The 24258-nt window shown below is 56.8% G+C and overlaps 1 protein-coding gene across 1 annotated transcript; it reads left to right on the top strand.

The window, feature by feature from the left end:
• Positions 1-883: 883 nt before the first annotated feature.
• Positions 884-23449, top strand: MALL (mal, T cell differentiation protein like). Its single transcript, XM_002709556.6, has 4 exons — positions 884-1024; positions 16193-16360; positions 19390-19512; positions 22075-23449. Exons 1-4 carry the CDS (start codon positions 917-919, stop codon positions 22135-22137), a joined length of 462 nt encoding a protein of 153 aa, XP_002709602.1. The 5' UTR covers positions 884-916; the 3' UTR covers positions 22138-23449.
• The last annotated feature ends 809 nt before the right edge of the window (positions 23450-24258 follow it).

Below are 24258 nucleotides of genomic sequence, written 5' to 3'. Positions count from 1 at the left end.
GCCCTGGAATGCACAGTGGAGAACGCCAGCCTCTTGTCCTGGGCTTCTGATTACCCCAGCGCTCAGGGCAATCTTCCCATCACCTCTGCTAACCCAGGAGGAAGGGGCTTGGACCCCCACCCCCACCCCCACCCCCACCCCTCCGGCACCCCCAACAGACACAGGGCACCAGGCCTTCTGTTTTCAGGGCAAGTCAGAAAAAATAAAGCTGATTGGAGGGCAGAGAGAGAAACGGCTCAGTCTCCGAGCTCTGTTGCTGGATGCCAGGCCCAGCCCCTGTGCTTAGCAGGGCAGCGGCTCGGAGCCCAGCGCCTGGCTGGCACCAGCTGACAGCGGAGTGGGGACAGAAGATCTCGGCCCGGGCAGGTCCAGCCAGCTGGGCGCTTTTCAGATGCCCTTGTGGTGGGCTGTCCCCCCTTCCTCCCATAGAGGGAGGCAGCCGTGGGAGTTGGAAGGGAGGGCGGCTTCGCTCCCTTGGGTGGGGAGCTGGGGGTGGCCCCAGGAGAGGAGCAGGAGGGAGCCAAGCAAGAGAGGCCAACACCGAAGACCCCGCTTTGCTGTGACCAGCTCTAACGTGCTCAGAAGCCTCACCTGGAAAAGGAGCGAGACAGCCACGCGTGGGGCTGTCACTAGCACCAGGGCTGCCTGTGGCGTTCCCCGTGGCTAAGAACGCGGGCACCGGGCTGGGGCAGGGGAGCGGCTGTGGCCAGCGTCCCCGGAGAAATTTTCTGCGGGATTCTCAAGTCCGGAGGGGAGGCCTTGCCCCCGCGCGGGTGAGCCCAGGGACCGGCGCGGCAGGGAGGCGCTGTCCCCTCCCACGCGACGCCGCCGGGTGGGTGTGTCGGGCCGGAGGTGATATTTGAAGGCCGCGGCGCAGGCGAGCGGCCGGAGCGGGCGGCTGCCGCGGGTGCGAGCCATGGCCTCCCGGGACCCGCCGCCCGTCACCAGCTACGGCCCGACCGAAGTGCCCTCGGGGTTCGCGCTGTTTCTCACTATCCCCTTCGCCTTCTTCCTGCCGGAGCTGGTGAGTGCGGAGGGAGAGAGGGAGGCGCCGGGCTCGGGCCGCGGGCCGCGCCCCCCCTACCCTACCTGCCGGGGCTCGGAGCCCAGCGCCGCCCGGCGATCCGCCGCCGGGTCCCACCCTGCGCCCGGGCGCGCCGGCTTCCTCCGGGCCAAGCAGGGTGCGGGGCAGACGGGCGCCGCGGGGGCGCTCGGCCGACCCGCCCGGGCCCCCGGGAACGTGGCGCGCACGGACCTGGGTGAGGGGGCGCTTTTCCTCCAGCTCATCGTGGCTCTGGGAAGTTCAAAATGGGGGGCGGGAGGAGGCGCTGTGTGTCCCTCGGGAGGTGGTCATCTACGTGCGCCCGCCTTGGACTGCCTACGAGGTAGCGGAGGACAGTAGGGCCACGGACCGACGGGGAGAGCCGCCCTGGCCACCCGGGGCGCCCTGCGGCTGGCCGTCACCTGTCTGGGGAGAGCCCTGGGCAAAGGAGGGAGCTTCCTTCTGTTTGTCCAATTCCTTCAGAGCTGTCGGGCTTGTGGGCAGGGCTGCTCCTAGGCAGGGAGCAAGAAGATTAAAAGTGGATCCACCGTCTCACTCTGGTACCCGGCCTGGAGGGCAGGGCCTGATGGAACGACCTTTGGGCGAACTGGTTGCAGGGCGGCCACGGGTGTCACTGATGTCACCGAGAGAGGGAAGCCAGGCAGGACAGGCCCAGCAAGCACGTAGGTGGCTGGGGCCGAAACCACATCCAAGAGACAGGTTTCTGCCAGTACTGCCATCTCCCGCCCGGCCCCTGGCATCCGAGTGCTGCTCTTAGGAGCTCTGTGTGCTGGCACCGGGGTGTGTCCCGCACCTCCCGGCCCTTTACTGTGGCTGTGCGCCTTAGTCAGCCATGCAAAGTCCCGGGCCCTGCCTGCAGGCTCTGCTGTGTGTCAGAGAGAGAGGAGAGCTCGCAGCTCCTCCAGGGGGGAGGCTGTCTGTCCTCCAGGTCAGAGAGGGGCCCAGGCCCGGAGGAGGCTGGGAGGGCTGGAGCCTTGGTATCAGGAGTGCAGCCAGCTGAGAATTCTGGTGAGAAGGGGCGCCACGTGCCCCCGCCCCTCCCTCCTGCAGACCCACTCCTGGGGGACTAAGGTGTGTGCTTATGCTGGGCTCTGGGACTTTAAATATTTAGGGGACAGGGATATTGTCACTGGTTCGATTCTGTTCCCTTATTTTTACTTTGACATGATTTTAGGTTTATGATAAAGTTGCACTAAATGGTACAGAAAGTTCCATGTGCTCTCCAGTCAGCTTTCCGTGGGACAGCTCTTTTTTTTTTTTAATTTTTTTTTTGACAGGCAGAGTGGACAGTGAGAGAGAGAGACAGAGAGAAAGGTCTTCCTTTGCCGTTGGTTCACCCTCCAATGGCCACTGCGGCTGGCACGCTGCAGCCAGAGCACCGCGCTGATCTGAAGCCAGGAGCCAGGTGCTTCTCCTGGTCTCCCATGGGGTGCAGGGCCCAAGCACTTGGGCCATCCTCCACTGCACTCCCGGGCCACAGCAGAGAGCTGGCCTGGAAGAGGGGCAACCGGGACAGAATCCAGCGCCCTGACCGGGACTAGAACCCGGTGTGCTGGCGCCACAAGGCGGAGGATTAGCCTATTGAGCTGCGGCGCTGGCCTGGGACAACTCTTAAAGCCAGGACATCGTCACGGGCACTATCTATCAGTCACTCTACAAACCTAACCCAAATTCTGCTGATTGTCCCCGCGGAGGTGCTTTTCCTGGTCCAGGATCTAGGCCTCCACCTCCGTGCTGACATTTTTTGAAGTGCCCCGCCCATATCTGTTGTGCGGTACCCCACCGTCTGGCCTGACCTGGTGTTCCCTCATTGCAACTGTACTCGTTTCTAATTCACAAATAGAAAATACAGAAAGAAATATAATCCTTCTAGGAGAGCACTTCATAAAGTTCGAGGCAATGTGTAGTGTGAAGACCCTGCGCATGGACTTCAAAACATTTTGCAGCAAAATCAGCTGATCCGTTCATTCCGTGTCCCACAGGCTGTCTGAAGCGCCTGGGCAGTAGCCGTACGCGGCACACACGTGTGGAGTAGGTTATTCTGCAGGTGCCATGTGTACGTGCTTTGCTTTGTGTGAGTGTAGGATCAGCCTAGTACTGGCCCTGGTTCTTTCTGGCCCTGGTTCTTTCTGGCCCCATCAGCTGGATCCTGGATGCACTGCCTGCTACCCCCTGGGACTTCCCATTAGAGCACCAGGCTTGGAGTCCTTCGGATTTCTTGATGTTGAGGCCTGAGGCGTCACAGACAGGCATCTGTCTTTCTAAGCACATAGGTTCAGAGAGTGGGTTGTAAAACTGGGAGCTCAGGCCAGCAAAGGGGGCAGAGGAAGTCAAGTTCAGTCCCCAGGATTCCGATGTCCTTGGTGAGGAGAGCACGGGGCATCCATTGGCCGTGTCCACAACTACCCTTCCCTCCACCCGCTCCCTCCAGCCACCGGGTGCCAAGCCCTGCCACACACTCAGCAGGACTGTCTGGCTTCCCGCGTGAACCAGGGGCCAGGATAGCCGGTGAGCACGAGGGGCCAAGAGCTCACCGCCTTCGCTAAGGCCACACGCCTCCTGTGCCACCCCGGCCAGCCATCAGTGGCTTCTGGTGCTCCTCGGTGACAGACCTGGGTGGCCCAGACTCCAAGGGGACCTGCGTCCTCTCTACCCCTCCCGCGACCCTCAGCCTGTCCCATGCATCCTCCCCAACCTGCTTCATTTTCAAGTCTTTGACAATGAACTCATGCTTTTTCACTTTTTAGTGATTGTAGATGCATAGGAAGCCGCTCTTCCCCCACTCCCCAGAGTGCTTCAGTCCTTTCTACCAGGGCGCAGAGAAACTGACACTGGGAAGACAGGGCTCTCGGTCCGGGCCATTTTCTCCCATGCATAGATGGGTGTGATCGCCAGCACCATCAGGGAGCAGGACTGTCCCATCACCCCCAGGGACCTCCCTTGTGCTACCCCTTGGCAGTCCCATACCCTGTCCCGCCCTCCCTCACCTGCCACCCCCTCAACCGCAGTGTGGGTGTTTAAGTGGACACCTGTCGTTTGGTTGTTCTTGGTTCTTGGCTGCTCAGAACGAAGTTGCTTGAACCCTTTCGTCTGGATGTCACTTTCACTGCTCCAGGGGAGATGCCCGCGTGGGATGGCTGGGTGGGGTGATACACGTGTGCTAGGTGCCAGGATTTTGTTAAGAAACTGACAAACTGCTTTACCGAGTGCCTGGACAGGCGTTTTTACCTGTTTCATTCCCACCAGCAATGGCCAGGACTTTTGGGACTTTAGTATCAAGATGAGTGTTTTAGTTGATTGTGGAAGTCAGATTTCTCATTTGCAAACACTTTTAAAAGTTATTCGTTTATTTTGTTTATTTGAGAAGCAGAGAGATGACAGAGACAGAGTTCCCACCTACTATTCACACCCCCAGGCTTGAAACAGCCCCGACCTGGGCAGGTACAGCCAGGAGCCAGGAACTCAATCCAGGCCTCCCGCGTGGCTGGCGGGAACCCAACTACTTGAGCCCTCCCAGGCGGCCTTCCTGAAAACAGTTTGAGTTTCCAAACGTTGTGTCCAAGTGTGAGGAACCCTTGGATCAATGAATTTATGATGAGAACAGACGTCTTGGCTCTCTGATTTGTGCAGCAGCTGGGTGTGGGTGGGTGCGCATTGGTGCCAGGGCAGGGCAGGGCCAGGGTGGGCAGGTGGGGCGGGGCCAAGGGGTGGGTGTGGCTCTCAGCCCCGCCCTGCACTCCAGAGCCTGCATCCACAGATGGCTGCTGGGGTCTGGTCCGAGCTGACTCCATCCACAACTCGCTGCAGGCTGTGAGCTCGACCCGGTGTCTATGACCGAGACAACACTTTGTGAAGAGGGGGCCCCAGAAAGCCTTCTTTCCACCTCCCCATGAGACGAGGTCCTAATTAAATTTCAAAGAAACAGCTAAGAAGATTCCTAGAGACACAGCTAGTTGGAAGGAGAGAGGATCTGAGACTCATGTTTTCCTTCCAACCTCACTTGCCCGCGCGGGCAATGCTGTGATGCCCGTAGACTGGGAAGTTCATCCTTACGTCTAACCCAAATCCCCAGTGTCGCCTGAAGTTCAGCTTGCCGCTGCTTCTGCCCAGTTTGTAGCAAGGAGCCTGGGGGAAGCTCACTGCAGCCCTGCACAGGGACCCCCCTTCGGGCCAAGCCTGGCTGGCCACAGAGTGCCCCTGGGCAGCGGGCATGGCCCAAGGAGGAGGACTCGCTGCAGACCCCGCCGCGGGCAGGCGCCCTCCCTTCCTGTGGCACGTCCCCAGGAGCTGAGTTTTCCAAGAGGAAAAAACCCTTCCCCTTGGTTTCCTCTGCTCCTAGTTACTCACCCTCCCAGGGAGGAGCAAACACCGCACAGTTCCCTCCCTCAGTCCCCTGCGGTCACTGTGCTGGCTTCTGCCGCCGTGGCCTCCATCCTCACCACCAGGTGGCCCTGCCCTGTCCTCAGCCCAGCTCCAGGGGCACAGTGCCCTCTCCTCCTGTTCTGCTGGACGCAGGAGCTATCACCCTCCATGCCTAGGTTACCTCTGAGTCCCACGGGACGGTGCCCGAGCATGTCCCCTGGCAGCCACGTGACAAGGCAGGAGTGACAAAGGGGAGCAGAAGGAATATTGGGCTGGAGGGTGGTTAGGGGGCTGCCCCTGCTGAAGCAAGGCCCCCTGTGGGAGAAGATGGGGAGTGGGGAGGGGGCCATGGGAGCTTCCCACAGTTGCTGGGACCACCTTGGCTCGCCTGCACCAGGCCTGGCCCATCCTTTGGAGAAGCCCCAATGGGTTCGGGTTCAGTAAAATGACATCGGTGGCACGGGATCTGAAGCTGGGCTGTGCTTCTTAAAGGCTGTGGGACCCTGGGCAGGTAGGAAGACAGTCCAGGAAGATGCAGGCTGGTCCTAAGGAGCAGGGCAGCTGGCCTGTGGGGGACACGTAGGAAGGAGCCTCAGGTGGAGACAGTGTGAAAGGAGAGAAGGCAAAACCCCAGCTGCCCAGTTCCACCTGGGACCGGGAAGTTGACAGGTTGTAAATTCACTGTCTAACCAGAGGAGGGCGCTGCACTGCCTAACGCTCCTGCATTGGTCCAATCCGTATTTATTGAGCATCTGCTCTCTGCCAAGCAAATACAGAGAGGAGCGACAGACCCAGCCCGAAGCCCACGGTGCAGTGGCCACCACCCCCCAAGGGAGGGTGCTCAGAGCTCTGGAAGAATTCCCACTCCGCTGGTGTCTGAACTGCTGAGGAGGGGTCCCCCGCCCCGGGGAGGAGGGACTCAGGAGCCACCTGCTGCTGGGCAGAGTGACAGGTGGGAGACAGCTGCAGGATCCCCACTCCCTGGCTCCCCCAGCCCCTCTGCAGCCTTCCGTTGCCAGAACGCAGCGAGAATCCCGCACTGCAGAGCCGGTGGCAGGAGCACGGACTTGAGCAGACTCAGCAGTGACGGGGGGTTGCTTCCTGCTCGTGCATACTCTGGGAGGCAGCAGGGGATGGTGCAAGCCAGGACTCACTTCCCAGACCTCAGCTTCAGCCCTGGTCCAGCCCCGGCCACTGGGACATTTGGGGAGGGAACCAATGAATGGCAGCTGTCTGTCTCTCTCATAAATAAAAATTCTAAGGAAGTGACTGGCACAGCCCACTTCCGGGAGGCGCTGCCTTCTGCCTGTGTGTGAGCTTCCAGGCCCGTGCTCTCCCTGACCGCTCGGCCGAGGCACCCAGTGGCCTTCCTCAGTCAGCCGCGTGTAGCTGAGGGTCGGCCCTCGGGTGCTCTCCCATGATCGGGGGGCTCTGGTGGAAACACCAGGTGCCCTTGTGGAGGGGCTGGCCATTCTGCCCACAGGACCCACAGGGAGGCCAGCCCAGGAGTCCCATGGAGCGGAAGTGCCCACCCCTGCTGCTTCTCCCCTTTTCCAGGGAACGCCCCCCCCAGGACACTCCCCTGGGCAAGGCAGGTCCATGGGTGGCAGCGGAGGTCTCTAGAGCACTGTCCGGGCTGGCCAGTGCAGGAAGCAGGTCAGAGCGGGGAGGACTCCCAAGGAGCCTGGTCTTTGCCCTTCAACTCCCCGCCCCTCCCCTGCCTCACCCAGGACCTCCCAGCCAGTCCCTCCCCTGTCACCACTGCTCAGGTCTTCCTGGCTCAGGGCCAACCTGTCCCCACGTGGGCAGCACCAGCCCCCGCTCCCTCCCTCCAGTCCACACGCTGTAGTAGAAGACACCTGCTGGCCTCAGCGTGGGGCGTCAGGGGCTCCCCGTCTACAAGGACCTGGGTTCATGGGGCTGCAGCTCCGGTGGTCAGTGGCCTACTGCAGACGCCCAGCCCAGCCCCTGGCCTCGGCTGCGTTCTCTGAGCCTTGGCACCATTCCCAGCCCCTATCCACAGCCCCAGCGATGCCAGGGCAGGTGTCAAGGGTGGAAGGTTTATTTGGACAGTGTCCTCTCTGACCAGTGCAGCCCTTTTTTTTTTTTTTTTTTTGATAGGCAGAGTTATAGACAGTGAGAGAGAGACAGAGAGAAAGGTCTTCCTTTACTGTTGGTTCACCCTCTAATGGTCGCTGCGGCCAGCGCGCTACAGCCAGCGCACCGCACTGATCCGAAGCCAGGAGCCAGGTGCTTCCTCCTGGTCTCCCATGGGGTGCAGGGCCCAAGCACTTGGGCCATCCTCCACTGCCTTCCTGGGCCACAGCAGAGAGCTGGACTGGAAGAGGAGCAACCGGGACAGAATGCGGCGCCCCGACCGGAACTAGAACCCGGGGTGCCGGCACCACAGGCAGAGGATTAGCCTAGTGAGCCGCGGCGCCAGCCTCGGTACAGTCTTGTGTAGGCTTCGCAGTGGGTGATGAGAGATGGCCCAGGATGATGAGGCCATCTTGTACTGCTTTCCCAGGCCATAGCAGAGAGCTGGATTGAAAGAGGAGCAGCCAGGACTTGAACCAGCACCCATTAGGGATGTCAGCACTGCAGGCAGAGGATTAACCCACTACGCCACAGTGTGGGCCCCTCTCCATGCTTTCTAACTTATCTAAGGGACACAAGAGAAAAGGAAAGCCTTTTTTTTTTTTTTTTTCAAAAATTGCCCCTAAAAGGCCTGGTGTTTCTTTAAATTAAATAAAAAAATTAAGAGAGGGGCAAGACCAGCCCTTTAGACTTTGGACGGATGACCGTCATCATTGTTCTGTTTTATGTGGCCCTGTAAATCTGTGCTGTTCAGTCAATAAAGCGCAGGGTCAGGCAGGGTCGCAGTCACGGGTGTGGCCCTGGGCGGGCGGCCAGCGGGAGGCTGAGCCCCAGCATCCTGCCGCCCTGGGGTACACACCCTGAGGGAGCTCGCCAGGGAGGGGCCCCCAGGCCACTTGCCCTGGACATAATGCCGGCCAGGTCCCGAGGGCCCTCATGGGGACCCTCAGATGACCGGTCCTGCCAGGGGCTCACAGACAGGCCCTCCGGCTTTCATTATTGTTCCTGGGGTGGCCGGAAAAGACACGGGCCCCCGCAGGGACCCCTGCCAAAGGGGCCTGCGCCGTGATTTCCTGCTAACCTTAAAGCCGCAGAGAGAGGAAATTCTCCCTCCATGAGTCAGGCATGGTGACCCAGTGTTTGGAAGTCCTAGGGTGAATTAGGAGCGAGCCACTTCCATGGGCTGCTGGTTGTTCTGTTTGGGAGGAGGGGGATCCTCTTGGGAGCCTGCAGCTAGGCCCGCCACATCCCACTGGTCCCTTGTGGGAAGTCCCTTGGCCTCTCAGATGATACCAGCGGGCATCGCAGGCTGAGACAGCTAGGCACTGGGGTCACTGCACTGCCTGCAGGTGAGCACCCGGCTGCCTGGTCCAGGCTGGCCTGGCGCTGGGGCACCTGGGGCTGGAATGCGCCTGCGGCAGGCCCTGGCTCCCAAACAGTGCATTGAGCTCCGCAGATATGGGACACTGCAGGGCTCTGCCCCTTCCTCTGGGCAGCCAGCTGTCCCTCTCTGCTGTCCTCCCCTTCACCTGCCTCTCTGGGGCTTGTGCTCCCCTCCCAGGCCCCGTGTGGCTCCAGGTTCCAAGTGGGGCTCCTGCTGCAGCAGCCGGGGCCGGGGCCTGCACTGGGTGTGCCCTCATCCACGGCAGAGGGGCTGGCCGGGAGAGGCTAGTGAGCACCAAAGGTCCGTGGCTACAGGATGGCAGGCTCGCGGGACAAGGCTTCTGTGCGCTGTGATCCGCCAGGTGGGGGATGCTTGCATGGCAACTTGTATCCCGGGTGTGTGTGTGTGTCGGGGGGAGGCTGTGTTAGGTCCGGAAGTGTGATTTCCATGGACACTGCTATAGTTTCTAGTTTAGGCGACTTAACTGTTTAATACTGACACACTCAACAGTGTCACAACCCACGAATGGACCTCAGCCCTCAGTGTGGCAGCCCCAGAGCCTGGAGGACTGGCAGAGAGTGGGAGGAGGGGTTAGGGCGAGGGGGTCAGATCTATAAGGCCATGGCCAGAGCTAGTGGGACATTCTAAGAAGGCTTGGGGGCTGTGGATGACGATGCAGGCTTGAGTCCCAGGTGGTCCTCAGTGGTAGGTGACAAGGCCTGTCCCTGACTCAGACCAGCTTCAGCAGAAGGGCCAAGGACTGTCTCAGGTCCTGCAAAGTGCGGAGTTGATGCCAGCAGCCCCGTGGGTCATGGGGGATGTTGGCTCTGTCTGCTTCTCTCCTCCTGTTTCATAGCTCCAGGTTCCACCCGCACACAGCGATGGCCGCAGAAAGAAAAGTGGACGCCATGCCCCGAATCTGTCCCCTTTTTAGGCCCAAGGAGTCCCCCAGCTGGCTCCCCCTGACACTGCATCAACCAAGTCCAGGCTGCACATGGTGTCCCCAGCCCGGGACTGGGTGGGGAGCAGGGGTGTATCCCAGTGAACTGACTTCAGACAAGGGAACCGTGCCTGCAACACAGTGCTCACTGCAGTACTGTCAGGGCTGGGGAGGTAGCAAGCCCTCCAGAGACCTGCGCTGGAGCCTGAGTCCATGAAGTTGTTTTTTTTTTTGTTTTTTTTTTTTTGGACAGGCAGAGTTAGACAGTGAGAGAGAGAGAGAGACAGAGAGAAAGGTCTTCCTTCTGTTGGTTCACCCCCAAATGGCCGCTACCCGGCCCAAGAGTCCGTGAAGTTTTATCAACCGGACAAAAGGGGCTTCTGACATTGAGAGTAGACTCACGGACCCTCGTGACTCCCCTTGCTAAAAGGTGCCCGAAGTCCCCGGATGACCGCTTGATGTGGGTGGTGGCCGTGCACAGAGCAGCCGCCTTGCACGCTTGCTGGAGGTCAGTCCCCTGTGAACGAGTGTCCTTGTCGAGGTCTGTTCCCTGCAGCACTCCACAGGGGGACATCGTGGACTAGTGGTGAAGACATCCGCACCCCACGTTTGAGCACCTGGGGACAATGCCTGCCTCTGGATCCTGCTCCAGCTCCTGCAAATGCAAATCCTGGGTAGCAGCTGTGGTGGCCCAAGACACTGGGTTTCTGCCACCCACGTGGGAGACCTGGGTTGAATTCCTGGCTCCTGGCTTTGGCCCCAGCCCAGTCTTGGCCATTGCAGGCATTTGGGGAGTGAACCAGTGGATGCGAGAGTCTCTCTGCCTCCCTCTTCACCTCTCAAATAAGTAAATAAGAATTAAAAAAAAAATAGGGGCTGGCACTGTGGCACAGCGGGTTAATGCCCTGGCCTGAAGCGCCGGCATCCCATATGGGCACCGGTTGGAGACTTGGCTGTTCCACTTCCGATCAAGCTCTCTGCTGTGGCCTGGGAAAGCAGTAGAAGATGGCCCAAGTCCTTGGGCCCCTGAGCTCATATGGGAGACCCGGAGGAGGTTCCTGCCTCCTGGCTTCGGATTGGCCACAGCCTTTGTGGCCAGTTGGGGAGTGAACCATCGGATGGAAGACCTCTCTCTCTTTGCCTCTCTTCTCTCTGCCTTTCAAATAAATAAATAAATCTTTAAAAAAAAGAATCAAACAAATAAAAATGCCTTCCAAGATTAGTATTGAAATGCTGTGTAGCGCCCCCAAGTGCAAAAAGACTGTGCTGTGCCTTACAGAGAAAAATGCGTCAGACCTCGCCCGGCAGGCCGGAGCTGACAGCGCCATCGGCCATCTGCTCATGCTAACAAATCAGCAGCAGCGACAGATAAGGTGTCTTCAAATAGAAACACGGGGTCACGGATTGACTGGTTGGTGGGATGTTGTGACCCCGAGCTCACAGGAACCTGCTTCCGTGTCTCCTGGAAGCGGGGGTTCCGTGTTTGCCCATGTGAAGTGTCTACAGCAACTTCATAGAACGTAGTCACTGCACCTGGCCAGAACCGACTGCGTTGTTAATCCAGTCCAACAGGCAAGTAGGAAACAGAGCATACAGGATGCAGGTTCACAACATTGTGTGGGCGCACAAGGCCTGGGCCTGGGAAGGAATAGGATACAATAAAACTTGGGCGTTCACGTTATTTTTATAATCAACCTTAAATCTTAGGGTCGGAAATTAGTAATAGCTTTAATTTCTGCCACGTGGTTTTAGTTTGAGCCATTCAATCTTCCCAGGGTTGAGGCATTTTGAGCAGACAGCACCAGACTCCTGAGGGCTGGCTACTCCAACTGCAGTGCGTTCTTGTCTGAGCACGTGGGTATGGTCTTGTTTTCCCCTTTTTAATATTTATTTTATTTAATAAGCAGAGTCAGAGAAAGAGACAGTTCTCCCGTCTGCTGGTTCACTCCATGGTGCCCACAGGGCCTGGGCTAGACCAGGCTGCACAACAATGGCAACGTGCTCAAGGCCACGCCCCTGTGTACCCCAACATGGTTAAGGTGGGAAATGGTGTGTTTCACCGTGATTAGTAAGAGACCCAGAGACCCTGCGTCCTCTGTGGAGGCAGGAGAGCAGGATGTTATGGGGTGCTCTCACTGTGGCCCACGCCCGCTGTGTCTCCCGGGGCCCCAGGTGGGACCAGCAGCCCCCAGCTCCCTCTGCACTTGGACTCCATGGGCCTCACCCTCCCGGATCAGGACCTTCTCCTCCCCACCTGAAGTCGCTGAGGCTTCCCAGGACTCTGCAGCCACTGGGGCACGAGGGCAGGGTGGGCGGGGCAGCCCTGTCATAAACAGTGAGGCAAGTGGTAAGGAGAGGAATGTGAGTGAGACCTGCCCCCAAGACACACTGCCCAGGTATGCAGAAAAACCTGCTGCCAGGGACACACCCCTGCCGGTTCTAAGTCCTTGCCTGCCCCACCCCAGACACCTCCCAGCCTCTGCCTGAAGCCTGGCTGTGCACACCAGAAGTCACACATCTTTGTGGCTGTGCAATGAATGAAAAACAGAATCTGAAGGCTGTGTGTCTTTCAGCTGAACTAGACAGAAGTAAGGAGAGCCATTTGGTCCAGAAGTCCTCTATTGGCATCATTTTTTTTTTAAAGATTTACTTTATTTATTTGAGACAGAGTTACAGAGAGGTAGAGACAGAGAGAGAGAGAGGTCTTCCATCCACTGGTTCACTCCCCAAATGGCTGCAATGGCTGGAGCTGGGCTGATCCAAAGCCAGGAGTCAGGAGCTTCTTCTGGGTCTCTCACACAGATGCAGGGCCCAAGGACTTGGGCCATCTTCTACTGCTATACCAGGCCATAGCAGAGAGCTGGATCAGAAGAGGAGCAGCTGAGACTAGAACCGGTGCCCATATGGGATGCCGGCACTTCATGCCAGGGCTTTAACCTGCTGCACCACAGTGCCGGCCCCTCAGCATCATTTATAAATGAACTGCCCCCACAGACATGGGCACCTAATCAAAATTTACCAGGCAGAGGAGGAAATGAACAAACAGGAATGGAAGTTAGGAAAAGCCACAAACTGCAGAGTCATGCTACCAAGTCCAAGGTCATGGAAATGTCAGGACTAACCGAAAGTCATTCACCAGTCAACACAATGTATCACTATTGCATGAACTGTAGAACACCAAAGACAGACGGAAGACTCCAGAAGCAACCCAATACCAAAGACGGATTCCTAGAAAGCGACAGCAGTTTATCCGACAGCTGACTCTCAGTGACAGCGATGGAAGGCAGAACACAATGGAACAATACAAATCAATAAATTTCACAGAAGAGGAAATATAAGTGCCCAAAATATGTTGTCTCTTACTAGCAATCCTTAAAACTAAAATCTAATGAGATACATAGAAAACCCCAAGAAATTCACCAAATTACAACAAGAACCCTCTCTGACCTATTGCATAAGTTTATTAAGTTGCAGGATACAATAAAAAATGTGTGGCAACACATAAGAAATTATTATATTGCTGTTTACTAGCAATGAGCAATTGGGAAGTACAAATTGTTTAAAGCAATACTACTTACAATAATTTTCCCTGAAGGAAATGTTCAGGCATAAATATCATAAAACGTGTACAGACACCAAATGCTAAAGACTACACAACCTTGATAAGAGCAGGCAAAGAACCCGTTGGTAACTGGAGAGACAAACCATGCTCATGAATTGGAAGACTGAACACAGCAAAGATGCGAATTCTCCCCAAACTGATCTACAGACTTAATATAACAAAAGTCCCAATGGATAGCTGCCGACCAGCTGGCTCTAAAATGCACGTGGACAGGCAACAGAACTACGGAGTGGGACAGGCCATTTGTTGGGAGGGGCAGCAGTGCAGCCACCTGCCCCGACCACTCTTGATTATGGAAAAGTTCAAAGCCCTTGTGCATTTCCTCCAAACCATAGGTTCAGGACTCATTCCCTCCCTGTTACCCCAAATCTGCAGTGAGCTCACGGTCAACAGCCCTCTCTTCTTTCTCAAATTTATTTAATTTTTAAAATATTTATTTATGTATTTGAAAGGCATGGGGCTGGCACCGTGGCATAGTAGGTTAATCCTCCGCCTGCTACACCAGCATCCCATATGGACGCCAGTTCTAGTCCCGCTGCTCCTCTTCCAATCCAGCTCTCTGCTGTGACCTGGGAAAGCAGTAGAAGATGGCCCAAGTGTTTGGGCCCCTGCACCCATGTGGGAGGCCGGGAGGAAGCACCTGGCTCCTGGCTTCGTATTGACGCAGCTCCGGCTGTTGCAACCATTTGGGGAGTGAACCAATGGACGGAAGACATTTCTCTCTGTTTCTCCCTCTCACTATCTGTAACTCTACCTCTCAAATAAATAAATAATATCTTTAAAAAATAAAAAAAGAAAGAGTTACAGAGAGGTAGATACAGAGAGAGAGAGAGAGAAAGAGAGAGGTGTCTTCCATCAGCTGGTTCACTCCCCAGATGGCTGCAATGGCCAGAGCTGAGCCGATTCGAAGCCAGGAGCCAAGAGCTTCTTCCAGGTCTCCCACACATGTGCAGGGGCCCAAGGACTTGGGTCATCTTCTACTGCTTTCCCAAGCCATAGCAGAGAGCTGGATTGGAAGTGGAGCAGCCAGGACTCGAACAAGCACCCATATGTGATGCCGGTACTGCAGGCGGCAGCTTTATCCACCATACCACAGTGCCAGCCCCCAGACTTATTGTATTGATTTATAAAAGATATCCCCATGTGCACACGATCAAGTATCAGAAATAGAACCCCACCCTTATCTTCAGAGCCCTCTGTATGTACTTGCCAGACCCTATAACTCTCTCTTCCCTTGAGGGGTCCTTCTCGGCAGCACAGAGGCCCGGTGGCTCTGGAGGACTTTGGGAATGGCAATGGGTTCAATTAGAGGAGCTTTAAGGGGCAGGGGCAGGGCTGGAGCAAAGCGAGGGAGGTGTCCAGGATGCAAAATTAAATGAGGTGCTCACTCCTGGGTTAGCCCCTGCAGAGGGATGTCCCAGGAAAGAGCCGCAGTGGGCAGGTGGACGTGGGGGGCTGCAGGCCACGGAGAGAAGTGGGCTAGAGCTGTGATCCTGGGATCACCACCCAATGTGGTGCTTAGAAGTGCAGATTTAAGGGGAGGGAGGAGAAGCAGTGAGGGAGGTCCCAGGAAGCTCATACATTTGGAGACAAACCCACCACCCAACCACTTGGTACACATGTCAGCCCCCTCCCTCCAAGCACCCGGCCCGCAGTTAGGTCCTCCCCTGCGCTCACTAACAGAGGGACCAGCTCAGCCTGGCAGCAAAGCGAAGGCAGAGCCCAGAGAGAAGGACAGGGAGAAGGCATAAGTTCAGTTTCCCCTCCAAGGGGCTAACAAATACCTGCGCAGAGCTGAGAGCTGACGGAACTGGACCCGTGGCACCCAGCTGGTCACTGACCCCAGGGCATCCGTGCTACTGGACCTGGGAGCTGCCAATCAGGTCTCTTGGGCCCAGGCAGGCACTGGCAGTGGGGAGAGCAGAGAGAGCACACCACTCAGATGGTGCCAGCTGGGGAGCGAGGGGGACATGGTCTGTTAGGGACCCCAGGTCTATCATGCGAAGACCATCAGAGCTCATTCCAACCTACTCTGGACTGAAAAATGGGTACAGTGCCCAGAACCACAGATTTCTCAAAAAATGTCCAAAATCTGTATTTTTTTTCCATGTGAAATATCCTGTTTTAAACAGTGACAACTTATTCAGTTTCTTTTTTTTAAGATTTTATTTATTTACTTGAGAGGTAGAGTTAGAGACAGAGAGGAGAGACAGAGAGGGAAGTCTTTCAGCCTCTGGCTCACTCCCCAAATGGAGAGCCGGTTCAATCCAAAGCCAGGAGCCAGGAGCTTCTTCCAGGTCTCCCACGTGGGTGCAGGGGCCCAAGGACTTGGGCCATCTTCTGCTGCTATTCCAGGCCATAGCAGAGAGCTGGATGGGAAGAGGAGCAGCCAGGGCACAAACCGGTGCCCATATGGGATGCCAGCACCACAGGCCGATGCCAAGCCCACTATGCCACAGTGCCGGCTGTCAGATTGCTTTTTAGGCTGTTATACCAACCCTGCTTGGGCCACAAAGACATCCACAGGCCGTGTGGCTGAGAGTCTCTCTGGTCACAGCCCCCGACTGGACTGGGGTTCGGAGGGGCCAGCCTTCCTTCCCTGTTTCCCTCTCAGTCCCCCCAACCTCAGCTGAGCTTTTAGCCAGAGACGGAGGAGAAAAGAGGCCTCTGCCAAAGGAAACCATCTCCAGAACGGACTCCTTCTCACCCCCCTTTCTCTTACAGATATTCGGGTTCTGGGTCTGGATCCTGGTGGCCGCCACCCAGGTAGCAAACCCCTTGCTGCAGGGATGGGTGATGTACGTCTCGCTCACCTCGTTTCTCATCTCCCTCATGTTCCTGTTGTCCTACATCTTTGGATTTTACAAAAAATTTCAGTCCTGGAGAGTCTTGGTAAGAACCAGAGGGGCGGCTCCTCCCAGAGCGACGTCTTGTGTGGGGTGAGGACTGGTGGCCCCGCGGGGCAGGCTGGAAGAAGCAGAGACTGGGGCTCGGAAGCCCTGCCTGGGCGGGACCCCATGGACCAAGACTTTGGTTGTGGGATGTTGATTGTTGAGCCAAAATGAAAATGTTATATTGCAAGAGAAAAGTCTTTGCGCTTCTCTCTGCCGTCTTCCCTTAGGAACCTCACTCTTCCTCTAATCAAAAACATTCAGATACGTTTCCCCTAAATTCTATTCGTGGTAAAATAAGTCATTGACAGAACAGTGGTAGGGAAAAAATCACTCACATCTTTTTTTTTTTTTAATTTATTTATTTTATTTGGAAGAGTTAGAGAGGGAGAGAGAGAGCTCTTCCATTCACTGGTTAACTCCCCAGATGGCCACAATGGCCAGGCCTGGTTTAGGCTGAAGCTGAAAACAAGGAGCTTCATCCGGGCCTCCATGGGTGGCAGGGGCCCAAACACTTGGGCCATTAGCAGGGAACTGGATTATGGAAGTGGAGCAGCCGTACACAAACCGGCGCCCAAATGGGATGCCGGCTTCACAGTCGGCGGCTTTTCCTGCTATGCCACAGTGCAGCCCCACTCAAATCTTAAAGCCTTATCACGTCACTATACTGGGTTCATTCGTTGATACTCCACATGAATTTTATACTAAACATATATGTATTGTAATGACAATGAACAATTTTTGATAGAGATTCATTTAATATTACATCATTAATTTTTCATGCTGTCTTATCTTGATAACCATGTTCTGTGTTGAACAACTTTTTAAAGATTTATTTATTTATTTGAAAGGCAGAGTTACATAGAGAGAGAAGGAGAGGCAGAGAGAGAAAGGTCTTCCATCTTCTGGTTCACTCCACAGATGGCTGCAACAGCCAGAGCTGAGCTGATCCGAAGCCAGGAGCCAGGAGCTTCTTCCAGGTCTCCCACGAGGGTGCAGGGGCCCAAGCACTTGAGCCAGCTTCTACTGCTTTCCCAGGCCATAGCAGAGAGCTGGATCAGAAGTGGAGCAGCCGGGACTCAAACCGGCGCCTATATGGGATGTCGGTACTGCAGGTGGCGGCTTTATCTGCTGCACCACAGCGCCAGCCCTGAACAATTTTAAACATATAAAAAATATAGGAGGATGGTGCCGCAGCTCACTAGGCTAATCCTCCGCCTTGCGGCGCCGGCACACCGGGTTCTAGTCCCCATCGGGGCGCCGGATTCTGTCCCGGTTGCCCCTCTTCCATGCCAGCTCTCTGCTGTGGCCCGGGAGTGCAGTGGAGGATGGCCCAAGTGCTTGGGCCCTGCACCCCATGGGAGACCAGGAGGAAGCACCTGGCTCCTGCCATCGGATCAGCGCGGTGCGGGGGCCGCAGTGCGCCGGCCGTGGCGGCCATTGGAGGGTGAACCAACGTCAACGGCAAAGGAAGACCTTTCTCTCTGTCTCTCTCTCTCACTGTCCACTCTGCCTGTCCAAAAAAAAAAAAAAAAAAAAAGTACAGGAGGGGATTGTTTGGTCTAGAGGTTGAGGTGCCCCAGCCCATATCGGAGGACCTGGGTTTGTTTGAGTCCCAGCTCCAGCTGCCAATTCCAGCTCCCAGTCACTGCAGACCCTAGGAGGCAGTGGTGATGGCTCAAGTGAGAGACCTGCACTGAATCCCGACTGCTCGCTTGGACCATTGCAGGCATTTGGGGAAGGAAGCAGCAGATGCAGAGAGAACTGTGTTGTAGAGTCCCACGTAACCAGAACCCAGACGGCGACATTCTCCACACTTGACCACATTTGCCTGTTGTCCTGAAGGCTGCTGAAGCAAGCCTCAGCCCTCACATCATCCCCTTCCACACACCTCCGCACGCCTCCAGAAATTGGCCGTCAGTCCCTCTAAGGCCCCGGCCACCCTCAAATGTCCTCAGTCATTTCCGGAATGTCCCCTTGCAGCTGGCTTGTTGGAAGGAGGCTCCTCATAGGGCCATGGGTTGCCCTTGGTCACTGAGTTTCCTGGGTCTCTTTGGTCCAGATTGGCTGCATCAGGTCCCAGCCAATGGCGTGTGAGCGGTCCTATGGGTGGGAGCGCCTTTGGGGTCTGGCTGTGTGCTCCCTCCTGGTGTGGAGGACTTGCCGTGCAGTCACTGCCTTTCTCTAAGCTGGCAGTTGGCACTACAGGCTTCGCAGGACACGGGTTCGGCCTTTGTGGTGATAACGATCCCTAAGCAGCAGTGGTCCCTCTCTCGGGGGGTGTATCACTCTGCGTCCATCAGCCCTTTCTCTAGTGCTTTCTTCCACCCACTAGCGAGTCTCCCTGAGTTGACTACTTCATTAGAGGCTGCAAAACCCAGATTTGCCAAGTACGACATTCCTTCCAGGGTCGATGGCCATATTTAGCGGCTCATGTCATTCTTGTTGAGTTGAGCAGCACAGCTAAGAGGTTAGCATAGAGGTTCAAAAACACAGCCTGACTGTACCGTGAGTTGGCCAAGTCTCAGTTTCCCCATCTGTAAGCTGTAAATAATAAGCCAGCAGCTCCATGAAGTGAGCTGAGAAGATCCCAAGAGACAACACGCGTGCACGGTCAGGACACAGCCAGGCACGTCGCAGGTTCCCAGGACGCTGAGGGTCACCAGGCTAGGCTTGGGTACAAACTAGGGCTCAGCTGTTTATCCCTTGGCTTCGTTTCCCCAGAATGAGTCTAGTCTGATAAACAGTACCCACGTCACACTTGATGGGTTAAATGAGATACACGAGGAATGGTATAGCATAGAGCTAGGCGCACACTGAGCCCTCGAAGTTGCCAGCTGCCATGGACATTGCTGTTACTTGTGAACCCTTATGGTTTGCTGCATAGACACGGAAACAGCAAGAAAAACACGCCGGGCTCTGGCAGGTGGCCTCGCCCCCTCTTGCTCACTGTTCCCAGCTGTGGGGGTGGGAAGAGAAGTGCCCAGCGTGGTGACGCTGGCCGTGGCCTCTGCTCTGTCCTGTTTGCAGGACAGCCTGTACCACGGGACCACCGGCATCCTGTACATGAGCGCCGCCGTCCTCCAAGTGCACGCCACGATCATCTCAGAGGCCGAGGACCTGCAAAACTACTACATCAACACGGCGGCCTCGGTGAGTGGCAGGCCTGGGGGCGGGGCATTGGCTGCCTGAGGTCTAATCGGCCTCCTGTAGATGGCTGTCCCTGAGCCGCAAGCTGAAGGAGCGTGGAGGATGGGGAAGGGTGTATGTGTGTGTGTGTGTGTGTGTGTGTTTGTGTGTAGGTGTGCAAACGCTTGTGCCCAAGGCCCCTGCCATCCTTCAACGCCTGTTCTTCACGCCTCAGCCTTGCCCCTTCCTACGCCCACTGCGCTGTCTTCAGAATGGCTTTTTTTTTTTTTTCCAAAACACAAAGTAAAATCTGCCTCTCTCTCCTTCAATGGCTCCCACTGGCTGTACAGCAAACAGCCTAAGGCCCCCTGCATGGCTGAACTGTCGCCGGGTCCTTTTTTTTTTTTTTTTTTTTTTTTTTTTTTTTTTGATTCATTTATTTACTTGAGAGGCAGAGTTGCAGAGAGAGGGAGGGACAGACAGAGAGAGCTCTTGCATCTTCTGCTTTACTCCCCAAACTCCCCAAATGGATGCAACAGCAACAGCCAGGGCTGCTGGGCCAGGCTGAAGCCAGGAGCCACAGGACGCCACAGCGCCGGCCCCCGCCCTCCCCTTTCAATGACAGACTGGCATGTTGGCTGATAGAACCCAAGGCCAATTGTAGGAAGACTGGGACCCACGGCCTCCGGCCCTGTGGGGACTCTCCAAGTCTCCTCCCCAACCCTCCCCATGCCTATACTCCACACACCCACACATCTTTCTCCCCCTGTGGAATGGCGCCCCCACGTGGCCAGAGCTCAGGGCTGCAGAGGTCCCCTTGGGAAGACCAAAGCTGGGTCTGTGCCCTCCCCAGGACCAGATCCAGTCTCCTCCCGAGTCCCGGGGCCCCCATGCAGGGCTCACACGGCTGTGGCGGGAGGCGGGAGGAACAGCTGCATCGTAAGGTGCTGCCCTGGAGTAAGGACGGGGTGCCAGGGGTGGGTGTTGTGGTACAGCAGGTTTAGCCACCACTTGGGACGCCTGCATCCCATAGGGGAGCGCCAGTTTGGGTTCCAGCTGCTCCACTTCTGATCCAGCTTCCCGATAAGGCACCTGGGAAAGCAGCAAAGGGTGGCTCAAGTGCTGGGGCTCCCGCCACCCGTATCAGAGACCCAGATGGAGATCCTGGCTCCTGGTGTCAGCCTGGCCTAGCCTGGGCTGTTGCAGCCATTTGGGGAGTGAACTAGCAGATGGAAGATTCTCTCTCTCTCTCTCTCTCTCTCTCCGCCTTTCAAATAAATAAATAAATCTTAAAAGATAAGAACTGAGTCCCAGAGATGCCCTGTGACCCTCTAGGGTGGTCACAAGATATCTCAGCTGCCTTCCAGCCTATGTGCCCCCTCCTACCCCCTCCTCCCTTTACATCAGTTTTACTTTCATTAACTCAGAACCCCAGAAATGGCTCCCCAGGCCCTCCACAGCCTGGCCCGCCCCGTCCCAGCCACACTGCCCTCCCTGCTGGCCCCCTAAGCTCATGCATACACCCAACACACACACAGGCACACACACACGAGCTCTCAGCTGGAGGCAATGGCTGGGATGTCTACTCGGGGATCCGCCTGGCAGTGCCCTGCCCCCTTCTGGTCTCTTCTCCCGTCACTTGGGTGGGGGTCGTCCCTGATGCCCAGCCTCAGCTTCCCTTCCTCGCTTCATTTTCCCCTGGGCCTCCCCCTGCACACACTTCTTTGTTTTCTGCTCCTTGCCACCGACATGCAAACTGCGTGCGGCAGGATTCTGTGAATGCTTTGCTTCCTGTGACAGCCACAGTCATTCTGGAAGTGCAGCAGGTGCACAGAAGGTTGTAATTGAATGAAGGAATGAGGACAGAGGGAGTGGGGCAGGCCGAGGCTGGCCTGGAAGGGGCATTAGGGTGATGGCTTGCATCCTGAGAACACAGGACAACCGACCCTTGGTTTTGCCTATGGAAGTCACAGTCATGCTGTCCTCTATGTAAACATAATTATTTATGTATTCCTGATCATCGATAACAAATAAATCATTAATGTATTATTCACAATCATGCTTTCCCTTGTGGCAGACGAGAGGGGGGACAGTGTAGGCAGAAGTGGCTGAGCCAAGGTCACCGGAAGTCACAGTGGGGGATGATGGTGGCTGAGACCATGGAGACATGGATGCACCTAGAGACAGTCAGCGGTCACACGGGTAGACTTGGGGTGGCTCTGGTCACGGCAGGTGGAGGGAGGGTGGGAGGAGTCAGAGGGGTCGCAGGTTTCTGGCTCAGAGATGCCCAGACCAGAGGTGGATAGGGAGAGGCACCTGGGCATGGGGACGGCAGGGAGGGAGGGAGGAGAGGCTGTTCTGTGGCCAGGTGCTGGGGGACGCACCTGCAGATGGGATGGAGACTGCATGGGAGGGGGGAGCAGCACACCGGGGGAGTGTGTTGAGGGACAGGGAACTTCCAGCAGCACCCGGCCACTGGCCAAGGCCACTGCTGCCCGGGCTGCGGGAGGACCCCTCAGGGGAGGGCAGGGCCGGGCACAGACGGTCTCTGACCCAGTGACACAGGAACCCTCCGTCTTCCCCCAGTTCTTTGCCTTCGTCACCACCCTGCTCTACATCCTGCACGCCTTCAGTATCTATTACCAATGAGGCGTCTGGGAGCCTCGGCCAGGGAGAGACCGTCTGGAAGCCGGGATCACCAGCCCCTGGCGCAGGTGTCACCATTTGCCGTCTGCGCCGTTAACGGAAGCTGTGCGGAATCGCCGAGGGGACCGGGGCTTCCTCCCAGACGGAGCGATGGGCCACCCTCGGCAGCTTGGTGTGGACATTCAAGGTCACTAGGAGGAACCTGGGAAAGCTGTTTGTTTCTTTTTCCTGGGAAAGTCATTGTGGCTTAGAATCACCGACCGCGAACCTCACTCTTCTAGAAAGCTGCCTTCCAGAGCCCTCACTGCAGGGTCCCAGAACCACTCGGCCTCAGCAGTGAACCCTGTAGTAGTCTAGGGAAAGATCCCGTCCCGTCGTCTTTTCTTAACGCTAAAAGGCCCTGTGAAGGCCTTCAGGTCTGCTGCACATGCGCAGACCTGTTTCCTGACCCTAGCTTCTGCACCACCACCCCTCCCCCGCGCGGGGAAGCCAATGGAGACAGGCACACCGTCCATTCCTCCTCTTCCCATCCCTTTCCCTCGCTCACGCTGGGATCCAAGGAAACCTGCACTAAGCCAACTTTGAGGGGAGCTTTGTGGGGGAAATGGGTGACTGACTCTACAAAACCATTGCACAGTAAGGCCTGGGGGCGGTGCTTGGGGCTGGACAGAAGTGGGACAGCCCACGTCTCCAGACATCCGGCCTCTGAAAACCACGCGCCTGCCTCCGAGACCCTGCTCCTGGGCACTAGAAGCCCACCTTGTCCCTAAGAAAAGCCCCTCAGTGAAGAGCCGGGATGTCACATCTGGGCACTGCCCCCCACATGGAAAGCAAAGGCTCCCGCCTCATCTCAGGGACCACTCTCCCGCGGGTGCGCGCACCCCCTCGCATGCCCTGTGTGAGAGAGGCCCAGAGCCGGCCGGCAAGGCCCTGGGGATGCGCCTTGGGAGCTGTGCTCAAAGAAATGTCGACTCAAGACAGCTGTGCAATGGCGCAGCTCCAGCTGGGGAGGGGTCTCCTGACCTGGCGCTGGGGGGTGCAGCCGTGAGAACCGTCCGTTTGAAATGCAATAAATTATTACGTGAAAGGGCCTCGTGTTCGCTGTTTTGCGGGTTTAAGGTTTGGTGTCAGGTTTTGTTTTTTTGCATTCCTGGGTGGGAGGAGAAAGCTGTGCTTCACTGTGCTCTTTCTAATTGTCCTGTTATCCTCAAAGCCGCCATTCGCCTCTGGTTTTGTGACCTGGCAGCTGTCTGGGGCGATCGCTGTTCGATATTTACCGAGTAACCACACGCAAATAAAAAGCATTTGTACAATAGCAAGCCTCGAGTCAGTCGCTCTGGTCTCGCTGGCAGCTGGGACTGGCCGCCCCTTCCTTGCTGCTGTCCACGGCGCCACCGAAAGCGCCCCTGGGAGCACCTGAAGCCTTGACCACCGCCCAAGTGTGGGCGAGAGCTCGGGCAGTGGGAAGGGAGGCCAAGGCCGGGCACAGGGCTGGCTCTGGGCTTGTGGCGTCATTTCCACCTCAGCGAGGGCAGAAAGCGGAGGCGACGTTGCGGGTGCACCAGCCTCCGTAGGAGTCGCGCCGACCCCTTGCCTGGCCCACAGCTTCCCATCCACTCGCCTTTCTTTCTCTGCGCTGCAAGGCCTGCCCCCTCCCGGCCCCACCCAGTGCAGACAGCTCCAAGGCGAGAGGGGGCGTGGCGCTGGCTATACTGGGTTTCACCTTTCCCTGGCCCCGCCCCCTCTGCTCTGGTCTCCCAACATCCTGCCTGCCTGCCCCGCCCCGCCCCGCGCGCTCCTCCACCCCACTCCTGCCCCAGGGCTGGCTTTGGAAGTGACTTGGACTAAGACATCCCACACCCATCTCCCGATGCAGGATCCCAAGGGCCACACCCCGAGGCCCGCGTTGAGCAATCCAGGGGCAGGTTAGATGTGCGCTTCCATCTAGAGCAGTGATGCTGCTCTGATCTTTAAGAGATAGGAAGAAACAATACAATGTTAAACTTGGAAAAACCATGCACGCTAACCTCTGGGACCTGCAGCAGGACTGGGACTGGAAAATCCCCGCGGACAGGGTGCTCCCCATCCCCCCACCCCCGCTCCTGCCCTAGAATTGGTCCCCGA

This window comes from Oryctolagus cuniculus, chromosome 2 (genome assembly GCF_051225735.1).
Source record: "Oryctolagus cuniculus isolate XC-2025 breed Fujian yellow rabbit chromosome 2, ASM5122573v1, whole genome shotgun sequence".
NCBI lineage: Eukaryota > Metazoa > Chordata > Mammalia > Lagomorpha > Leporidae > Oryctolagus > Oryctolagus cuniculus.
The sequence above is the reverse complement of the archived record's forward strand: the minus strand, read 5'-3'. Positions and strand labels throughout refer to the sequence as shown.

Coding starts and splice junctions, on each gene's coding strand:
- MALL (XM_002709556.6), top strand. CDS start 917: ATGGCCTCCCGGGACCCGCCGCCCGTCACCAGCTACGGCCCGACCGAA. Junction 16,361..19,389: donor TTCAGTCCTGGAGAGTCTTG/GTAAGAACCAGA, acceptor TCCTGTTTGCAG/GACAGCCTGTACCACGGGAC. Junction 19,513..22,074: donor ACATCAACACGGCGGCCTCG/GTGAGTGGCAGG, acceptor GTCTTCCCCCAG/TTCTTTGCCTTCGTCACCAC.